At 42.8% G+C, this 19697-nt stretch overlaps 1 protein-coding gene across 1 annotated transcript in view; it reads left to right on the top strand.

The window, feature by feature from the left end:
- The first annotated feature begins 6663 nt into the window (after positions 1-6663).
- The window catches only part of vat1 (vesicle amine transport 1), a 51378-nt gene continuing 38344 nt past the window's right edge, over positions 6664-19697 (top strand). The window contains exons 1-2 of the mRNA XM_072561553.1: positions 6664-7266; positions 13295-13502. Coding sequence (XP_072417654.1) covers positions 6940-7266; positions 13295-13502 — 535 coding nt within the window. The 5' untranslated portion in view covers positions 6664-6939. The remainder of the gene's footprint in view (positions 7267-13294; positions 13503-19697) is intronic.

Raw genomic sequence — 19697 nt, 5'->3', positions numbered from 1 at the left:
GTCCCCACCCTGCCTGCAGAGAGGGTTGACTTGATTCTCGATAAATACAGAACAAAAGTAATAGATTCCCCAGTGGTCTCAGAAGCCACTGTGGTCAGGGGGAGGAGGAAGTGGCTGGAATTTTCCTGTCTGTGTGACACAGTGGTCTACACTCAGACAGGCTCACCCACTTTAGGCTAAGGTGGCACTGCAAACAAGTGCCTCTGGTCAGGTTATCTTAAACTTATTTTTGGGAGTCTGGAAGATCCAAGGAGGAAATAAAGAGTGCGGCCAGCCTAACAAGCCACTGTTAAAGGCATTAACTCAGACTGCTCACATTGAAGCTGAGGTAGAAGCAGTCCCTGACCTACTACATGGAAAACGAGGACCTGAGGAGGAAGTGGAGACCCTCCCCAACAACAGACCTGCAAATGAGGAATGGTCACTGATCCACTCAAGTGCCATGAGGAAAAATTGCTTTCAGTTCACAAAATTCTGATGGCTGATCATGGAATCCCTACAAAGTAGAAGTAGGCCTTTTGGCCCATCAAATCCACACCGACCCTCGGAATAGCATTCCAACCAAATCCACCCCACTTCTGTAACCCTGCATTTCCCATGGCTTACCCACTTAGCCTGCAAATTCCTGGACACTATGGGGCAGTTTAGCACGGCCAATCCATCTAACATGCACATCTTTGGACTGTGGGAGGACACATGAGGACAATATGCAAACTCCACGCAAGCAGTGGCTAAAAGGTGGGTCCCTGATGCTGTGAGGCAGCAGTGCTAACCACTGAACCACTGTGCCATCCATGTCAGCATACATAAAACCCAAGCCGACATCAGCCAGCACTTTTACTCACCATGGTGCCACAAGGATGTAGTAAGGTTTAGTCATATCTGCCAGGTTATGGGAAAACACTAAACTACAGTGAGACCTGCTCCCATGATTTACATGCCATCTCTGGGCAACTATTCAGCACAGTGTTAGTATACTCTGTGGTATTCCTGCTCAAGATAAAGAAGATATGTGACCATCCTTAGCACATGGCTACCCTTTCCCAAAGGCTGTGACCCTGAAAACTATGTCTACCAAAACTGACTCAAAACTGATAGAATGAATTTGATTCCTCACCTGGTATACTCTGCCAGCAGAGATCCAGACAGACCAGAGCTCACATTTAATTATTTAATTCCAGAACATCTTGGGTAATCTGATTGCGACCTAGCAGAAGTCTTCAACATGTCACTCACTATCTCAGGGGTACTGGATTGGTGTCACCTGGCCCTAAAAACAATGAACAGGACTTAATGCCGTGAGTAACCTGTCAATGGGACAAAGGACTAGATTTTCTTTTCGCGACTTGGGACTCACCCAGTGAGTCCCAGGGTTTAGTCCAATTGTGTTAGTTTACAGTCATCAAATGCAAGGGTTTCTGAAATGTATCAAGGAGAGGTTTTAGAACAGAAGAAGGATAGGGGCTCTTGTGATGCAGTGGTATCATTCCTACCTCTAGGCCTGGAGGCTGGATTCAAGTCCCACTTGCTCTGTGTGGTGTATAATAACATCCCTGATGAGGTCAATGAGGAAAATATTTAGTTAAAAAGGAGCAAGTGTCTTTGTTAGATGATGTAGCGGAGTTTCAGGAGTGACACCTGTGAGGGCCCAGGAACACTTAAAAATCCCCGAGACAGTGATGAGAAAAGAGGCCGACAAATATGCCAGGGCCTGAACTTTCAGTCAGGAGACTGAGTGTTTGTGGTCCCATCAATACCAATGGATTCTTAAAGGTCTGGTTCAGCCACTATGGTAGAGGAAAGAAGCTCTAAGTGAATTATCTGATTGAGAACCCAGATCGGGGTAAAAAGCAAAGGCAGAGTCATGTCAACATGATAAAACCATAGCATGCCACAAAATGTTTCATTGCCACAGACCTAGAGGATGAGGGTAATAGCAAGGATGAATGAGAAGGTGTGGGCAAGACCCCATTGTACCCCCTCCTACCTGGCTAACTGATACAAAAATACCAGGAAACATAGACTCATCATTAGCCCACTAGATGCAGGTAAGCATGCAGACTTAACATGGCCGCTCACTGCCCTTACACAGATGCAAGCCCGGCTTCACCATCTTGACTCTACATGATGTAGATGTGTGAAAGCCTCCTCACATAAAGCAATATTCTTATTGGCTAGATCCAGAAAACCTGGCCCAGGTCCAGGAGGAGATTAACCACATTCTGGAGCACCACCTAATGGAGCCTAGCAGCACTCACTAGAGCTTCCCAGTTGTGACTGTGGCCAAGCCGGATGGCTACACAAAGCACTTCAATGGCTAAAGAAATGTTAATGCAACAATCAGAGCTGATTCCTAGCCAATACTCTGGCTGGAAGGTTGCATCGCCAGGACCACAAAAGATCCTATTTTCCCAAGATAAATGTAATCAAGGGGTGTATGCAGGTTCCCTTGACTGGCCACATGAAGGAAATCTCCACTTTCAGAGCGCCAGATGGGTTAATACCTGTGTAAAACCAAGCCATTTGGACTGCATAATGCCCCACACACCTTTCAAAAGTTGATAAAGCCTTAGACAGTGGTGTGCTTAGCTAATTGTAATCATTTATATGATCTGGTGTACAGCAACACTTAAGAAATAGACATAGTGCAACTGCTTACCCTCTTCCAGAAAATACAGTCAGCTGACCTAATGGTCAATCTCACAAACAGCAACTTTGCTCAGGGACAAGTATCCCGTAGCTACTATATGGAGTGGGTCAAGGATAGGTATTGTTCAGGACTGTATTAGTACAAGTAACAGCACAGTTCCCCATTCTACATAACAACAGGAAATCATGAATTTCTTGGGAATGTGTGGGTGCTACCGAAAATGGATTCTACGACTTCTGCACAGTATGGTGCAGCTGGCTGACCTACTATAGAGAAAAGTAAAGCTAGTGTGGACTGAGAAATGTCAAACGGCTTTTAAAAAACTAAAGACCATTTTACTAAGTGAACACAGGCTTGCAGCTCCAACTTTTAATCAAACATTTAATGTAGCTGTTAAAGTCAATGACTTTGGGATGGGGGTGCCCTTATTCAGGCTGATGAATCTGGAATAGAGACTCTAAATGGGTACTTCTCCAAAAAAACTAAACAAGCATCAGTTGCAGCACTCTACGTAGAGAAGGAAACTCTTGGTTTATTATGAATGCTCATTTTGAGGTATATGTCCAAACTGGATACAGAAAGACCACAGTCCATACTGACTACAACTGCTAACTTTCATGAAAAGGTTAAAGACCCAGAATGCAAGGTTATTCCTCTGTAGTTTGCTCTTTTAACCATATCACTTAAAAATCACCCATGTTGCTGAAATTTCAAACATGATTGCAGGCAGAGTCTAGATTAGAATGGTGCTGGAAAAGCAGAGCAGGTCAGGCAGCATCTGAGGAGCAGGAAAATCGACGTTTCAGGCAAAAACCCTTCATCAGGAATAGAGGCAGGGTGCCTGCAGAATGGAGAGATAAATGAGAGAGGGGTGGGGGTGGGGAGAAAGTAGCATAGAGTACAATAGGTGAATGGGGGTGGGGATGGAGGTGATAGGTCAGAGAGGAGGGTGGAGTGGATAAGTGGAAAGGAAGATAGGCAGGTAGGACAGGTCATGAGAGTACCCTGCCCAGAATCTAGAAACACCCAATTAGAGCTGAAGTAATATAATTGACCAAGGCTGGAGGAATGAACATGTAACTGTTGTTTATGGTTCTTTTTGGAATGAAATTAGAATAAATCTCATTCTATTCACCATGTGGGAAAATGTCATGACGACGTCACCACACCTATGTCACAACCCTGGATTAAGTCAGAAGTCACATGACACCAGGTTACAGTCCAACATGTTTATTTGAAATCATAAGTTTTTGGAGGGCAACCCCTTCCTGATAGTGGTCATGGGTTTGGAAGGTGCTGTTTAACAATCTTTAGGGAATTTCTGCAGTGCATCTTGTAGATGGTGTGCACTGTGATGGTGGAGAGTGTGAATTTGGGATTCTTTGTCCTGAATGGTACCTAGAGTACTGCACTCATCCAGGCACATGGGAATATAGGCAAGACGTGTGGTGCTGGAAAAGCACAGCCAGTCAGGCAGCATCCGAGGAGCAGGAGAGTCGACATTTTGAGCAGAAGCTCTTCATCAGGAATTACCTGATGAAGAGCTCAAGCTTGAAACGTCGATTCTCCTGCTCCTCAGATGCTGCCTGACCGGCTGTGCTTTTCCACCACTACACTTTTCAACTCTGATCTCCAGCATCTGCACGCCTCACTTTCTCCACGTGGGGAATATACTATCACACTCCTGACTTGTGCCTTGTAGATAGTGAGCAGGCTTTGAGGAGTCAGGACAGGAGTTACTTGCTGCAGTACTGGTTAGAGTGGTACTTGAAGCAACATGCTAAACTAAGGCCAGTCCTCCTGGCAGAGTTATTGGGGTAGAGTCTGAGGTTTGCGCTTTGGTGTGAAACTGACAGGACAGGTCAGTTATTTATTACAAAACAACAGTAATTTTAATACAGAATGGAATTAATAAAAATGAAAATCAGGCAGTTTCTCTATCAGGCAGCCAACACCTAAAACTGATTTTATGCCCCGAAGTCAAATCGAGACCTACTCTGATATCTTCAATAGATGGGGAATATTGGACTTTTTAAAATGTCAAATCTGCTTTATGTGTAACCTTGCCTGTACTCCTCAGCCTTGCAATAATTCTTGGTTATCCACAAAACCATGCATCATTCTTACAGCACAGCAGCAATGACAACATAAATTTAATCTTTTAGCATTGACACCAGCAGATATTTTGAATTTTCAATGTTCATGCAGGAAGCCTGGTAAAGTACACAGCATTGGGGGAGGTGTGGATGATAGAGAAAAATGTTTTACAAACATCCTCTCTACTGTGCACAGGAAGCAGCACAATGGCTTAGACCTTGCCTTTTGCACAACACTGTTGTACATAAAACAAGCTGTGTGGAAGAAATTGCAGTGAGAACTTTTCATTTGCTCATTTTACTATAAGTCCAATCAGAAACAAAACCAAAAATTGCTGGAAAATCTCAGCAGATCTTGCAGCATCTGTGGAGAAAAATCAGAGTTAACATTTAAGGTCCAGTGACTCTTCCTCAGAACTATATTTTAGTCACCCACACGCCCATCAAAGTTTGGTTCAGAATCATAACTTGCCCCAAGATTTGGGGGAAAAAAAGACCTGGAAAGCTGATTTACCAGAAACCTTAAAGAGAGACCATCTTATTGGGAAGGCAACAAAAACAATTCATTGGAGATTTGACGGAGGGAAAACTATCGCAATGAACGAAGAGACCTTGGAGTGCAAGTTCATAGTTTCGTGAAAGTGGAGTTGCAAGTAGACAGGATAGTGAAGAAGGCATTTAGTATTGCTTGCCTTTATTGGTCAATCCAGTGAGTACAGGAGTTGGAAGGTCATATTGTAACTACAGGACATTGGTTAGGCCACTATTGGAATACTGCATTCATTTCTGTTCTCCCTGTTTTAGGAAAGATGTTGTGAAACTTGAAACGGTTCAGAAAAGATATAAAAGGATGTTGCCAGGATTGGAGGATTTGAGCTATAGGGACAGGCTGAATAGGGTGGACCTATTTTCCATGGAGCATTTGAGACAGAGGGGTAACCTTAAAGAGGTTTATAAAATCATGAGGGGCATGGGTATGGTGAAAAGCCAAGGTCTTTTCCCCAGGATAGGGGAGTCCAAAATTAGAGGATATAGATTTAAGGTGAGAGGGGAAAGATTTAAAAGGGACATAAGGGGCAACTTTTTCACACAGATGCTGGTGTGTGTATGGAATGAGCTGCCAGAAGAACTGGTGGAGGCTGGTACAAATACAACATTTAAAAGGCGTCTGGATATGTTTATGAATAGGTGGGGTTTAGAGGGATATGGGTCAAGTACTGGCAAATGGAACTAGATTAATTTAGGATATCTGGCTGGCATGGATGAGTTGGACCAAAAGTGAAAGTCAGAATTGTAGATGCTGGAAATCAGAGTCGAGAGTGTAGTGCTGGTAAAGCACAGCAGGTCAGGCAGCATCTGAGGAGCAGGAGAATCAATGTTTCAGGCAAAAGTCCTTCATCAGGAGTTGGACCAAAGGGTCTATTTCCATGTTGTACATTTCCAACTCTGTGGTTGACATGGACAAGTTGGACCAAATGGTCTGTTTCCATGCTGTATATGTCTAATGACAAAAATATAATACTTTAGCTCAGGGATATGACCCATGAGATTAATTTGACATTGAGTGTGTTTCTAAATCAATCGGTGGGAGGACATAACAATTAGAACAAAACAACCAGGATGTGTGAGTATTTTTCTTTTATAGGTAATCTCTCCCATGCCTGAGCTGTAGTGACCCTCAGATTAAACTACCATCAGTCCTCTCTCTCTCTCTCTAATGACTGTGGTGACTTTACCAATTAGCAGGACAATATAATCAGTATGTGTGGGTTTTCTTTATTTATAGATAATCAGCACTGCACTGTGAGGCACTGATGTTTACAATTGGATAAGAAGAAATGGGGGGGAAAAAGTCGCAGGGTGACGCGTCTTAAGAATGAATGCAGTGGCTGTATCTACAGTGACGTTTGAGGCCCTCAGCTTGACATTCCAGCTCCGGGTTTTCAGGTCGATTCATCGTCAGAGAGCCCTCGCTGACAAATAGATCTCGATTTGCCTGGGACCGTGCATTTGAGTCGAAATCGGGGCCGGGGTTTCCTCAGAGAGATCCGCCGTTCATTGTTACACCCGTTAACGTGGTTTTATTTTATTTTTGTTGTTGTTGTTGCTGCTTTATTTGGGGGTGGGTGGGAAAAGGGAAGAGAGGGAGAAGACGAGGGAAGAAGGGGGTTGGAAAAAAAAAGAAAGAGAGCCATGTCTGTGGAAGAAGTTAAAGAAGCGCCGTTAGAACAGGAGCCTCAGCAAGCAACCAAAGAGCCGGAGCCAGTGGTTACATACAAAGCCATTGTGCTGACTGGCTTCGGAGGCTATGATAAATTAAAAGTGGAGCTCAAGAAGGATACCCCGATTCCGAAATCGGGCGAAATTCTAGTCCGAGTCAAGGCTTGTGGCTTGAATTTCGCTGATTTGATGGCTAGGCAGGGTCTCTACGATCGACTACCGGCTGCACCGCCGCTGGTTCCAGGCATGGAGTGTTCTGGGCTGGTGGAAGCGGTCGGGGACGATGTGGCCGATAGAAAGGTAAGCCGCTCCCTGCGAACCTGTTGCTTTCACCCCTTTCCCCGTTTTATTTCTTCTTCACCCACCCAAAGAAGTTGCATTGCTCAGATCTTTAAAGCCACCGCCCAAATCCTTCTGAGGACAACAGGGGTCTTTGGAGGAGGGTGGAGGGGGTTGGGGGTTAAGCTGCGTACCGAGTAATTTCTACACTTCCCTGAACCCCCATTGAAAAGCAGGTTGGCGATCTTTCCAGTCTGCAATCTCAAATTTCGGGGTTCTCTTCCATGAGGAGCGGGTATCTCGCCCCCCCCAGTCAACTAAGAATCTGTTTTCCTGTGTGTGTTCTGATGCTCTATAGCCTTAGCAGATGTGTTCATTTTAAAATAAAAAAACAAAAGAATTACTTATTATCCACATATGCTACTCAGACCTGTAGAAGTAGCTCCAGTATAATTTTACATCTGGCTGGGTGTTTGGAATATATTAAATAATCTTAGTAAAAGAAAATGGAGTTCCATATGTTTAAATGAGTGCCACTCCCATCATTTCCTTCTGAGTAGTAATGGAAAGGACCTGTCCTTTTTGGATTTACAACATGCAATTTCAAATGTTTTGGAATTGGTTTCTGCAAATGGTATGAATAAATTATCTTTTTGAGGTGGAATTATTATAGTACTTTGATTATACTTTTTATAAGTAGTTATTTTGCTCACTTTTTTTGGTTCTCTTTTGACTATTCATCATAACGTTATTGTCATAATATGAACTGAATTTTGTTTTTTGTCTTTTTGCGCTCCTTCAAACAGATGAAGTTAAGATGCTCTGTTTTGCAGTTAAATGCAGCATTTAGCTGTCTAGCCAGACTAGTGATGGAGATTAACAATTGGTCAGTTTTTTTTTTAACTCCCTGCAGTGGGAGGTGCCAAGTGTCTAGCATCTCCCTGATCTCTGGGCACTCCCTGCAGGAGTGCAACTAATATGCAGAGAGTTGGTACTTCTCAGCCCTTGTTTGGGTGGGGGTGTAATTGATTTTTTTATATAAAAAAAGTTTACGTGCAATCCTGTAAGTCAATACTCCCACTCCAGATTCCCACCTGATGGCTTGGAATGTGCTGATTTCTTGATGGGCATTAGATACCATCATTCAGTGGGGTATGGGGTTATTCAGGTACAAGCCTCAAGGCAACAACATCTTTGGATAGTAGTACTTGTACTGTTGAAAAATATTCTAGCATTTTTCAGAGGCATGGCCAAACTAAAGATGGCTTGTATGCAGTGAAAGAAAATTGGGAGGAGTGGTAGGTGTAGAAGAAGCAAAAACTAATTGGGAGAGGAATTGGAGAACTTTGTCCAAGAGCTGCTGGTGGTGGCTTATGGGGTGATGCATTGATTACTGTAGCACCAGAGTAGGTCAAGGGCAGTGTCCTTACCCCTAGGCAGAGAGACCTGGCTGCAAGTCCCAGCTGCTGCAGAAGTAAGTCATAACATAGAAAATATTTATAAAGGATTAAAGATTTTAATTTGAGATGAGCACAGACAAGAGGGATTTGAGTGAGAAACTGAGCACGTCTTGCAGAACCTATGACCATGTCAATGGTCATATCTCTTATTCATTGGAGGGATGTGGACTTCGCTGGCTGGCCAGCATTTGCCTGTTTCTAGTTGCCCTTTGAGAAGGTGGTGGTGATAAGTTGCCGCCTTGACATTACCTTTGTGCTGTAGTTAACCCACAATGCCCTTGGGGAGTGAAGTACAGAATTTTGACCCAGGAGCAACAATGCATTTCCAAGTCAGGATGGTGAGTGGCTTGAAGGGGAACTTACATGTTGAGGCACTTCTATGTATCTGCTGTCGATGTCCTTCTATATGGAAGTGGTCATAGTATGGAAGGGGCTGTCTAAGGTTCTTTGCATTTCTTAAGTGCATCTTATAGCTACACTGTTGCTACTGAGTGTCGGTGGTGGAGGGAGTGGCTATGGTGCTGATCAAACAGGCTGCTTTGTCTTGGGTGGTGTCAAGCTGTTTGTGGTTTTGGATCTGCATCCACTGAAGCAAATGGGAGTATTCCATCACATCTGTAGCTTGTGCCTTTTCAATGAAGGATGGGCTTTGGGAATTCAGGAGGTGAGTTACTTGCTGCAGTGTTCCTAGCATTTGACCTGCTCCTGAAGCCACCATTTTTTTTTGTCAAGCCCAGTTGAGTTTCTGATCAATGATCACTCCAAGGATATTGATAGTAGCGGATTCAGTAATGGTAACACCATTGGATGTCAAGGGATGATGATTAGATTGTCCCCTATTGGTGGCCTCTTATTGTGGTTTGAATATTACTCGTCAGACCAAGTCTGGATATTGTCCAGATTTTGTGGCATTTGAACATTGACCCCTCAGATACTGAGATATTTTCAAATGGTGCTGAACATCATGCAACCATTGAAAATTCCCACTTCTGAAGTCATGGAGGGAAAGTCATTAATGAAACAGTGAAGATGGTTTGGCCTTGGATGCTATCTGAGAAACTCATGCAGAAATGTCCTGGATCTGTGATCGACCTCTTTAAAAACCACAACACTCTTCCTTGGTGCCAGGTATGACTCCAACCAGTGGAGAGTTTACCCCCCGATACACACAGATTCCAGTTTTGCTAGGGCTCCTTGACACTGCATTCAGTCTAACGTGGCCTTTACATCCAGGGCTTTCACTCTCCCGGCACCTATGTGATTGCCATTAGGCCAACTTTTTTATTCCAGGTTGTTATTGAATTCAAATCTCTCCATCTGCTATGGTGGGATTTGAACATTAGCCTTGGGTTCTGGATAACTAGCTCAGTTATTATGAATACCATGCTACCAACTCCTCTGCTACTGGGCCTGCTGAGTTTCTCCACATATTGTTTTCCATTTCCCATCTCCAGCATCCACTGTACAACGCTGCTGTTGAAGATCCTGAGTAAGACAGGGGCTGAATTTTATGGCTCAGTGTGGACATATTTTCTGTGACTAGGGGTGGGGAGAAGAATGTTAGCATAAAATCTGTGGTCAAGATACCATTAACCTTGCCCCTGTTAATATGATAGCTTGGTGAGCAATAAGCAGTCTCTCTGGCATGTGCAAGTAAAGGCTTGATAATCCGCTCAGTGACCAGGATAAAACTGTCTGCCCAAACCATCGTGTCTGGTGTGAGCAGGCTGTTTTGTTTTTGTGTAGCCTAGATAGAGTTTAGATGGGAATGGGGCTACCTTTATTCAATGGGTGCCATCGGAATTGGGGTTAGAAGCATTTACAGTTGAAGTATCAGTAGTTTACATAGTACATTTAATCAGCACGATGGCAGCGGTTAGCACTGCTGCCTCAGTGCCAGGGTCCCAGGTTCAATTCCAGCCTCAGCTGCCTGTCTCTCTGGAGTTTGCATGTTCTCCTCATGTCTGCATGGGTTTCCTCCCACAGTCCAAAGATGTGTAGGTCAGGTGAATTGGCCATGTTAAATTGCCCACAGTGTTGGGTATATTAGTCAGAGGGAAATGGGTCTGGGTGGGTTACTCTTTGGATGGCCAGTGTGCACTGGTTGAGCCGAAGGGCCTGTTTCCACACTTTAGGGAATCTAATCAACTGCAATTGAGATTCAAATCATCTGAGGTGGCAAATGGATGAAATGGTTATATAAAAATGTAAGGTATGTTATTAGTAATGAAAAACTCTTTCTTTTGTTAAAGAATTCAGTAATCAAATTTGCATGAATAACATGGACAGTTAAATTTAATTATTTTGCCAAACCAATGAAAAACTTGTGGGTGTAAAACTGAGATGAGAGAACAGGAGTCATAGCACAGTTGAGCATTTAAAACATTTTCAATTCTGCAGTTGAAAGAAATAAGTAGATTGCCAAGCAGTGGAGGTAGAAAAGGTGTTTTTGATATCTTTACAAAAGAAAACCAATGAAATAAATGTTGGTGAAACCAGAATGTGTGACCACAGGGCCAAGAATGCATTGAGCGTGATAAGGCAGAGGTAGAGAATTTAGTGGCTTTAAGTGCTGCTGATGATGCATGAAAGCAAATGTGCAATATTGTGCAGCCCCAAACTGTAGATGTGCCAAGAAACAGAAAGGGTTCAGTGAGACTGTTTGTTTGGACATTACTAAGCAATTAGAAGCACTGAAAGAAAACCGTGGGGATATGATCAAATCTTGAAAGATTGTGACTCCTGTACCAGACCAGAATATTTTGTTATCCAGATGCATGAGACATTAACAAACTTGTTTAGAAAGCTTTCTTGGCCTAAGGATATAAAAAAATTAAACCCTGACACCCATTTAATTCACTTGATTTAGTTAATGTCTAATTAAGCAAAACTGCTTGTTTGAGTAAACTATTCTAATTAGATTTCACTGTTTTGGAAGGCTGTGCAACATTTTGTGATCAAAAGTAATGAGGTGGGAGTTTCGAGATTGAGTTGTAAGATTTATTGGATTTGAGTTTAAAACTTTTTTGTGGGTGGGGTTTCATTCAGTCCAATTAAGCAAGTCATCATTGCAAACTTGTTGCTGTGAACAGATACTGGTTCTTTTCGATTTGGAAGTAATCTCCACCAGCTCAAGTGATAGTGTCAGCATCTATGACCTTCTTGTGAGAATGCTTTGGGTGCAGCTGCTTGGGGGGAGGGGTAGTAGAATGCGAAAAAGAAAAGGCTTTCTTCATTTTTTTTTTACACAGTAGTGCACTTTCTGCTCCAGGATATGCTGAATTGTGGATGAATTTGATGTTAAAAGGGGGACGGAGCCAATACTGTTAAGCAGCGCAGTGTTTCTCTTCTCTTCCTTCTGTAGTCTTGTCTGAGATTAGCCCTGTGGAAGAAATCATTGTGAATGACTATTTGCATCATATCATCTCATGCTGTAGATGATTGTCTATCAACATATTTGGTATCAACACATTTTGCTTTACCATAAGGGCATAACACCAGCCTTAATTCTGTTTATATGTGTCATTGGTTAGAAATTAACCAGTGCAGTTTTCATGATTCCCTTTTATTTGCATCATTAGCAATCCAATGAAGTCCTAATTGAACTGGATGGAACATGGCATGGATTATCTTTTTCAAGGCACAATGTGAACACTATATTGGAGTCTGATAATATCAGGCTGCTTAGGTTGGGTTGGTTGTCCTGTTATTAAATGGAGAAATTAAAAACCGTGCTCCATTGGGGGCAGAACCAATAAAATCTTTTTTAAGCAAAGTACTTTTTCATTCTGATTTGGATGATTGAAGTTTGCGTTGACCTGTAGTCGTCCCCCTGGTTGCCAACCTCTTCCATGACCCAGATCTGCTTATGTGGATGTGAGCAACAAGCAAATGGTGTCCACCAATGTCCTGAGAGCCTTCTGTGAACAGTGGGCTGTTGTAGTTCTATTACTGTTTGCAATATGTTCTGTGACAAAACATTGTTAACCAAAATATCTGAAATCCTGCCAAATAGGCATCATTCTAAGGGTCCTCAAAGCACATACGATGAGGTACCAGGCAGAAATAGCTTACGACGATACAATTTCTCCTCTTTGACCTTTCAACTCCATGTGATGTTTTGTTTGTTACTATTATCTTTTGTAGTTGGACTCCTGAAACATTGATCACAGGTAATTGGAAGTGTGGAGTACAAGGTTATTGATTTAGCAGTCAGCCATGCCTGTACCTATTAAGATGTGTTTTTTTTTGAATAATCAATTTTGAAATTGACCCTGAAATCCAAGTTTAACAGTTAAATGAAGCATTCAGGCTGTCCTATTGAGAGGTTAGGGTGCAAGCTTAAGATATTTACACTTCAGAAAGTGTAATGAACCTGTCTAATGTGTGAATTAAAATTTGGCAAACAACTAATTGACTTTAATTATTGGCAGCACTATAGTGATTGAACATCTTTGGCCATAAATGACCGACCTCCCCATTTTTGACAAAGTCAAAGAGCACAACAGTGCTATGCGTAAGTCCCAAGTTGTTGGCTGCTGCTTCCAACTCTAACTCAATGGCTCTTTCTCTCTATCTTTTTTATATAGGTTGGTGACAGTGTAATTGTAATGAACAGAGCAGGATTGTGGTCAGAATTGGTTGTGATTCCAGCCAGTAATACCTTCCTGATGCCTGATGGGATGAGTTTTGAAGAGGCTGCAGCCATTCCAGCCAATTATGTTACTGCATATATGATGATCTATGACTTTGCAAATCTGCGCCCAAATCAGAGCATTCTCATCCACATGGCAGCTGGTAAGATTTCCTGTTGCTTTGTACAATTTTTTTTTTCCCCCTTTTGATTCACTTCTGAGTATGTTGTAAATGTGCACTGTGACTTATAACCTAAAATCTTTAACTGAATTTCTTTGTGTAAAATAGGTACCAGTTTTATGTCCCATGGTCGGTGTACCTGTAAGGGACATGCTCATGCTATTGTCACTATCATCACTTGTGACTTGAAATCTCCCTCCATCTTTTCTCTGATCACTTGAAGACTAACACCAGCAGAAGCATGTTCCTCTCGTGACATAACACCTTAATGTTTCTTTAGATGCTCATGTGACTTGGGAATATAATGTTTGTGGATTGCAATAAATGTCTGTTGGATTCTTTAATACCTATCATAGCCACACCCAGTTTCTTGTGTTGCAGGAGATGCTTATTGAGTAAATGTTAAAACAGCCAGTTGAATACAAATATGCACCAGTAGAGCAAGTGAGGTTTCCTAATTGAAATGTAATTAGGTTGTTTAGTTTTCTCTTGCATTCATTTTGAGAATTGGGAATATGATCAGAAATACATTTTGCTGCATAATTAAAATCCCAAAACCATAATAAGACTTGGGAAGCTGAAAGCTGAGATACAAGTGATGCTTCTGAGTTCTCCTAAACTAGATCAGTTTTTTCTAAAGTTAGCTTATACTATTTACAAAACTGATTTGGCAGTAACTTTATTATTTAACACAAGAATAGAAATTTTAAAAATCTAATTGTGTACAAATGAAGTCTACTGCAACATTGTTGAATAATAGTCCAAGCTGCAACACTAATACAGTAACACACCTGATGCAGTTACCATCACCTGGAATGCAGCAGTAGTTTTAAGCATAACCAGGGCCCACAAACATGTCTCTGGTGCAAGTTTCACAAAAGGAGTCTTACAAGAGCTAGCTGCTTGAATAGTTCAATTGTATTGTGTATTTTGAGGTATTTGATTTTAATATAATCTGAAAAATGTTAGTTGAGAGAATGCATGATATGAATGGAATAACAATTTGGGGAGTGTTGGAGTGTAACTTCAGCCGTAATCTTTGGCTTGAGTCACCAAGTTGATTTATTGAAGATGTGCGATAGAAAATGTTTGTGTTGAAATCAGCAATGAGAATTGTCATAAAATACATTAATTGGCACTACCAACTTGAAGCTGTATGGCATTTTAACACCTCTTTATTCCCTTTGAACCAGGTGCAATTAGTAAATATTGTGTATGAAGTGTGCATATTCAATAAGCAACTGCAAACTGATTCCTCTCCTCTGCCAGACCTGACGATGAGTTGTGCATGTGCTTTGTGAAAGAGTGCTGCAGCTTCTGAGTGTTTAACAGCCTTTGAGTGGAGATAACCGTATTGGTCTCACTTCTGACCCTCACCTCTTTTAGTTGTAGGGTAAAGAATGTACTATTTTTACTTAAAGCTGTTTTAGTGCTCTCATTTTTGAACCTACAGCACAAGTGAATGCTGAAAGGAATGAGGCGATAGTCCATAGTGTATTTCAATAAAAGTGTTCATGCAAAATGCCATAGATGTTTGGAATACTTGATCAGGCAGCATTTATGGTGTTGAGTAAACATTTCTCATGAAATATTGTGCTGAACATCTAGGCTTCAATGGGAATGAATACTTGAGGTAGGTGAGAATATACATTCACACGTCCATTACACCACTGGGCACTTTCTTATAGGTGTTATTGTTTAGTGGGAAAATAGTAGTAGGTAGCCAGTTGAGCTTGTTGAAGCAGTTAGCCTCCAACAAATGTGTTTTCCAGGTGGACTCCTGGGGGGTGTGAACAATACAGCTGTGTGGAGGGGGCCTCCTGGTGGCTGACAGTGGATTAGTTCTCCAATTAGATCTCAGTACGCTCTGTTTTCCCCCATCTACAGGCTGCTCTAAGTGAAGAGTCCCCCTTCTTCTCCCCTTCTGTTCACCTCCCTCCATAATGTGGCATGCTATGGCCAATTTTCACATTTTAAACAAAAGAAAAAGGAGTTAAGAATAAAACTTATTTACAGGATGTAGGTATCACTCACTGGCTAAAGCAGCATTTATTACCCATCCCTCATTGCCCAGAGGGCATTTAAGAGTCTGCCCTATTACTTTGTGTTTGGAGGAACATAGGCCAGACTAGGCAAAGATGGCAGGTTTGTTTCCCCAAAGGACATTAATGAGCTGGGTGGCTTTTTACAAAAGTCGGTAGTGGTCACATGGATTTTTATTTCTGATATTTATTGAATTCAAAATTCACCATCTGTCATGGTGGGTTTCAGACCAATGTCCCAACACATCATTCTTGGGTTCCACATAGCTAATGAAGTAAAATAACAACACTGCCACCACCTTTCTCACCCCTCCTGGATTCATAGCTTTAAAATGAGAGCATTGTTTTTCTGAAAAGGCTAATTTCTTAATAGTCCACTATTATTAGCGCTCCATTTTGAGAGCTGTTTGTCAGGCTTAGTTGGTTGGCAAGCTCTCTCTGGCTAGATTCATTGGAAAATCAGATGCAACTGTTCATTACAGTGCTAACTACTTACAACCCCCCTCTCCTCTCTCTTCTTCTCCAACCCCCCCCCCCCCCCCCCCAAACACCTTTTGGAGAGCTTGCCAATTGGATACAAAATTAGTTTGACCAAGGAGGAGACAGAGGATGGTGGTGGAGGCCTGTGACCAGTGGTGTTCTGGTGCTGGGTCCACTTCTGACTAGGAGACATAGTTAGTAAGCTTGCTGATGTCAAAATTGGTGATATAGTGTGCAGTGAAGAACATATTCTAAGATTACAAAGATCTTGATCAATTGGACAATGAGCTGAGGAGTGTCTAGCGAAGTTTAAGTTTGGATAAATGTGAAGTATTGATTTTGGTAAAAAGAACAAGGGCAGGAATTGGACAGTTAATGGTAGGGCCTTGGGTATGGCTGTAGAACAGAGACCTAAGGGTTCGGTACATAATTATTTGAAATTTTGTTTCTATTGTAGACAGGATGGTTAAGAAAGCAGTTGGCGCACTTGCCTTCATTGCTCAGACCACTGTGTATTGAAGTTGGCACATCATGTTTAGGTTGGATAGGACACTAGTGAGGATTCAGAGTACTGTGTACAGTTCTGGTAACCCTGTTTTTGGAAGGATGCTCCTCAATTGGAGAGGGTTCAGAAAAGACTTACCCAGACTGGAGAGTTTGAGGCAGAAGAATCTGGAACCTTTTCAGGTTAAAAACAATGACTGCAGATGCTGGAAAGCAAATACTGGGTTAGTGGTGCTGGAAGAGCACAGCAGTTCAGGCCAGTATCCAACGAGCAGCGAACGTCCCTCCACGACTACCTGGTCAGGTCCACACCCCCCTGCGACCCACCCTCCCATTCTGGCACTTTCCCCTGCCACTGCAGGAACTGTAAAACCTGCGCCCGCACCTCTATCCAAGGCCCTAAAGGAGCCTTCCACATCCGTCAAAGTTTTACCTGCACATCCACTAATATCATTTATTGTATCCATTGCACCCGATGTGGTCTCCTCTACATTGGGGAGACTGGACGCCTACTAGCAGACCACTTTAGGGAACATCTCCGAGACACCCACACCAATCAATCAAATCGCCCCGTGGCCCAACATTTCAACTCCCCCCTCCCACTCTGCCGAGGACATGGAGGTCCTGGGCCTCCTTCACCGCTGCTCCCTCACCACCAGACGCCTGGAGGAAGAACGCCTCATCTTCTGCCTCAGAACACTTCAACCCCAGGGCATCAATGTGGACTTCAACAGCTTCCTCATTTTTCTCTTTCTCTTTTTCCCCCCCCCCCTCCTAGTTTCAAACTTCCAGCTCAGCACTGTCCCCTTGACTTGTCCGGACTTGTTGAACCTGCCTAGCTCCTTTTCCACCTATCCACTCCACCCTCCCCTCCTGACCTATTACCTTCATCTCCTCCCCCACTCACCCATTGTACTCTATGCTACTCTCTTCCCCACCCCCACCCTCCTCTAGCTTATCTCTCCACGCTTCAGGCTCACTGCCTTTATTCCTAATGAAGGGCTTTTGCCCGAAACGTCGATTTCGCTGCTCGCTGGATGCTGCCTGAACTGCTGTGCTCTTCCAGCACCACTAATCCTGGAACTTTTTCAGTTGAGCGTTGACCTTAGAATTAGAAAGGCCTGGGGGCATAAGTAAGGGGAATCGTTGGGGCCTTTCCCCTAGGGGAGGGGGTGTTTCTTTTTAAGGTGAGGAGGAAGCTTTACAAAGGACATGAGGGACAACTGATTTTATTGTAGTGATTCGTATGTGGAATGAAGTGTCAGAGGAAGTGGAGGATGCAGGTACTGTTCCAACATTTAAAAGACATTTGGTTAAGTACATGAATGGGTATGCTCTGAGGGATATGGGCCAAATGCAGGCAAGGGGGACTAGTTTTGTTTGGGGCCATCACTGCTTGTGGGCTAGTTGGGGTCTGAAGGGTCTGTTCCCATGCTGCATGACTGCTATAAATTGGGTGACAAAGACCGGGTTTGGAGGTCCACTGGAATTCTTGTCCACGAACTAAGGTTCTGGTCCTTCAAAGATATTAAACATTTCCTTTTTTTTATTATACTCAATGGGTTTGGAAAGCAAAAGATGAATCCAACAAGGGTAAAGAATAACTGCAATTTGAAGTCTTTTATTAAGAACAAGCCCACTGATGTGTCCATGCCAAAGAAAGTGGACTGGGAGGAAGCCAGAGTGTATATTTTCTAAGCAGCCTATTCAGTGCTGCTATTACACACTGGAGCAGGTGGGACTTGAACCCTGTGACAAACTAAAGATCTTGATCTGCAACTTAATATTTTCAGTGAACCTTTATCTGGAGAAAGAAAATGAATAGAATGGAGTTATCCCATTGAGGAATATTAGCCGACAAACTGGTTTGGCTGCTTTCCTTTAGAGAAGCAGCCTTGAGTATAGACCATTTACAAGCCAAGGTTGGAAGTATGGAGGCATCCCGTAATTGAAAGGCAATTGGATAGGTAACTTCCACTTGTGTAGCTGGAACATCAAACTGTTTGTCACCAAGTAGACTTTCTTTTCAGTGTGATCCATAGTCTGTCATTTCACTGTGCAGTCCAAACTATCGTAAGACCATAGGAGCAGAATTAGGCAATTTGGCCTTTCACGCCTGCTCCATAATTCGATCATAGCTTGTATTTCTCAATCCCCATGCTCTAGTCGTCTTTGCATAATCCTTACCAGTCAAGAACATATCTATCTGCCTTAAATACATTGTGACTTGGCCTCAAAATGCAGTACGATGGCTCAGTGGTTAGCACTGTTGTCTCAGCACCATGGACCTGGGCTCAGTTGTCTGTGGCGTTTGCATGTTCTCCCTGTGTCTGCATGGTTTCTTCCAGGTGCTTTGTTTTCCTCCCACAGTCCAGAAATGTGTGGGTTAGGTGAATTGGCCAAATTAAATTGCTCATAGTATTCAGGAATGTGTAGGTTAGGTGCATTAGTCAGTGGTAAATGTTGAGTAATAGGAGTGGGTCTGGGTGGGTTACTCTTCAAAAGGTCGGTGTGGACTTGTTGGGCCGAAAGGTCTGTTTCTACACTGTAGGAATTCTATTCTATGCCTTCTGCTGCAGTGAGTTCCACAGATTCACTAACATCTGGCTAAAGAAATTCCTTCGCATCTCAGTTCTAAAAGATTGGCCCTCCACTCTAAGGCTGTATTCTCACGTCCACTCTGTCCACACCTCTCAGTATTCTGAGAGTTTCAATCATATTCTAGTCCCTTTTGTGTTTCAGATTTCCAAAGCTGTTTTCTGATTAGAAAGTAGTTTATTCCTCTTATTCCTACCCGAAATGCATAAACTCTCTCTCACTTTCCCATATTGCATTCCATCTGCCACATGTTTGCTCGTAGCATAGTCTGTCCAAGTCCTTCTGCAGCCTCAACACTTCCTGTCCCTCCATCTGTCTGTCATCTGCAAAGTTAGCAACAAACATCCTCCATTTCTTTTTCCAGATCATTAGTGTTTAGCATGAATGGTTGGCTTCCCAACACTGACTCCTGCAGAACTCCATTAGTTACTGGCTGCCATCCTGAAAAAGGTCCCTATATCCTGACCCTTGGCTTTCTGCCAGTCAGCCAATCCTCTATGCCTGCTACTACCATATCCTTAATGCCATGGGCTCTTATCTTATTTAGCATCCT

The sequence above is a fragment of the Chiloscyllium punctatum genome, chromosome 42, assembly GCF_047496795.1.
Source record: "Chiloscyllium punctatum isolate Juve2018m chromosome 42, sChiPun1.3, whole genome shotgun sequence".
In the NCBI taxonomy this organism is placed as follows: domain Eukaryota; kingdom Metazoa; phylum Chordata; class Chondrichthyes; order Orectolobiformes; family Hemiscylliidae; genus Chiloscyllium; species Chiloscyllium punctatum.
The sequence above is the reverse complement of the archived record's forward strand: the minus strand, read 5'-3'. Positions and strand labels throughout refer to the sequence as shown.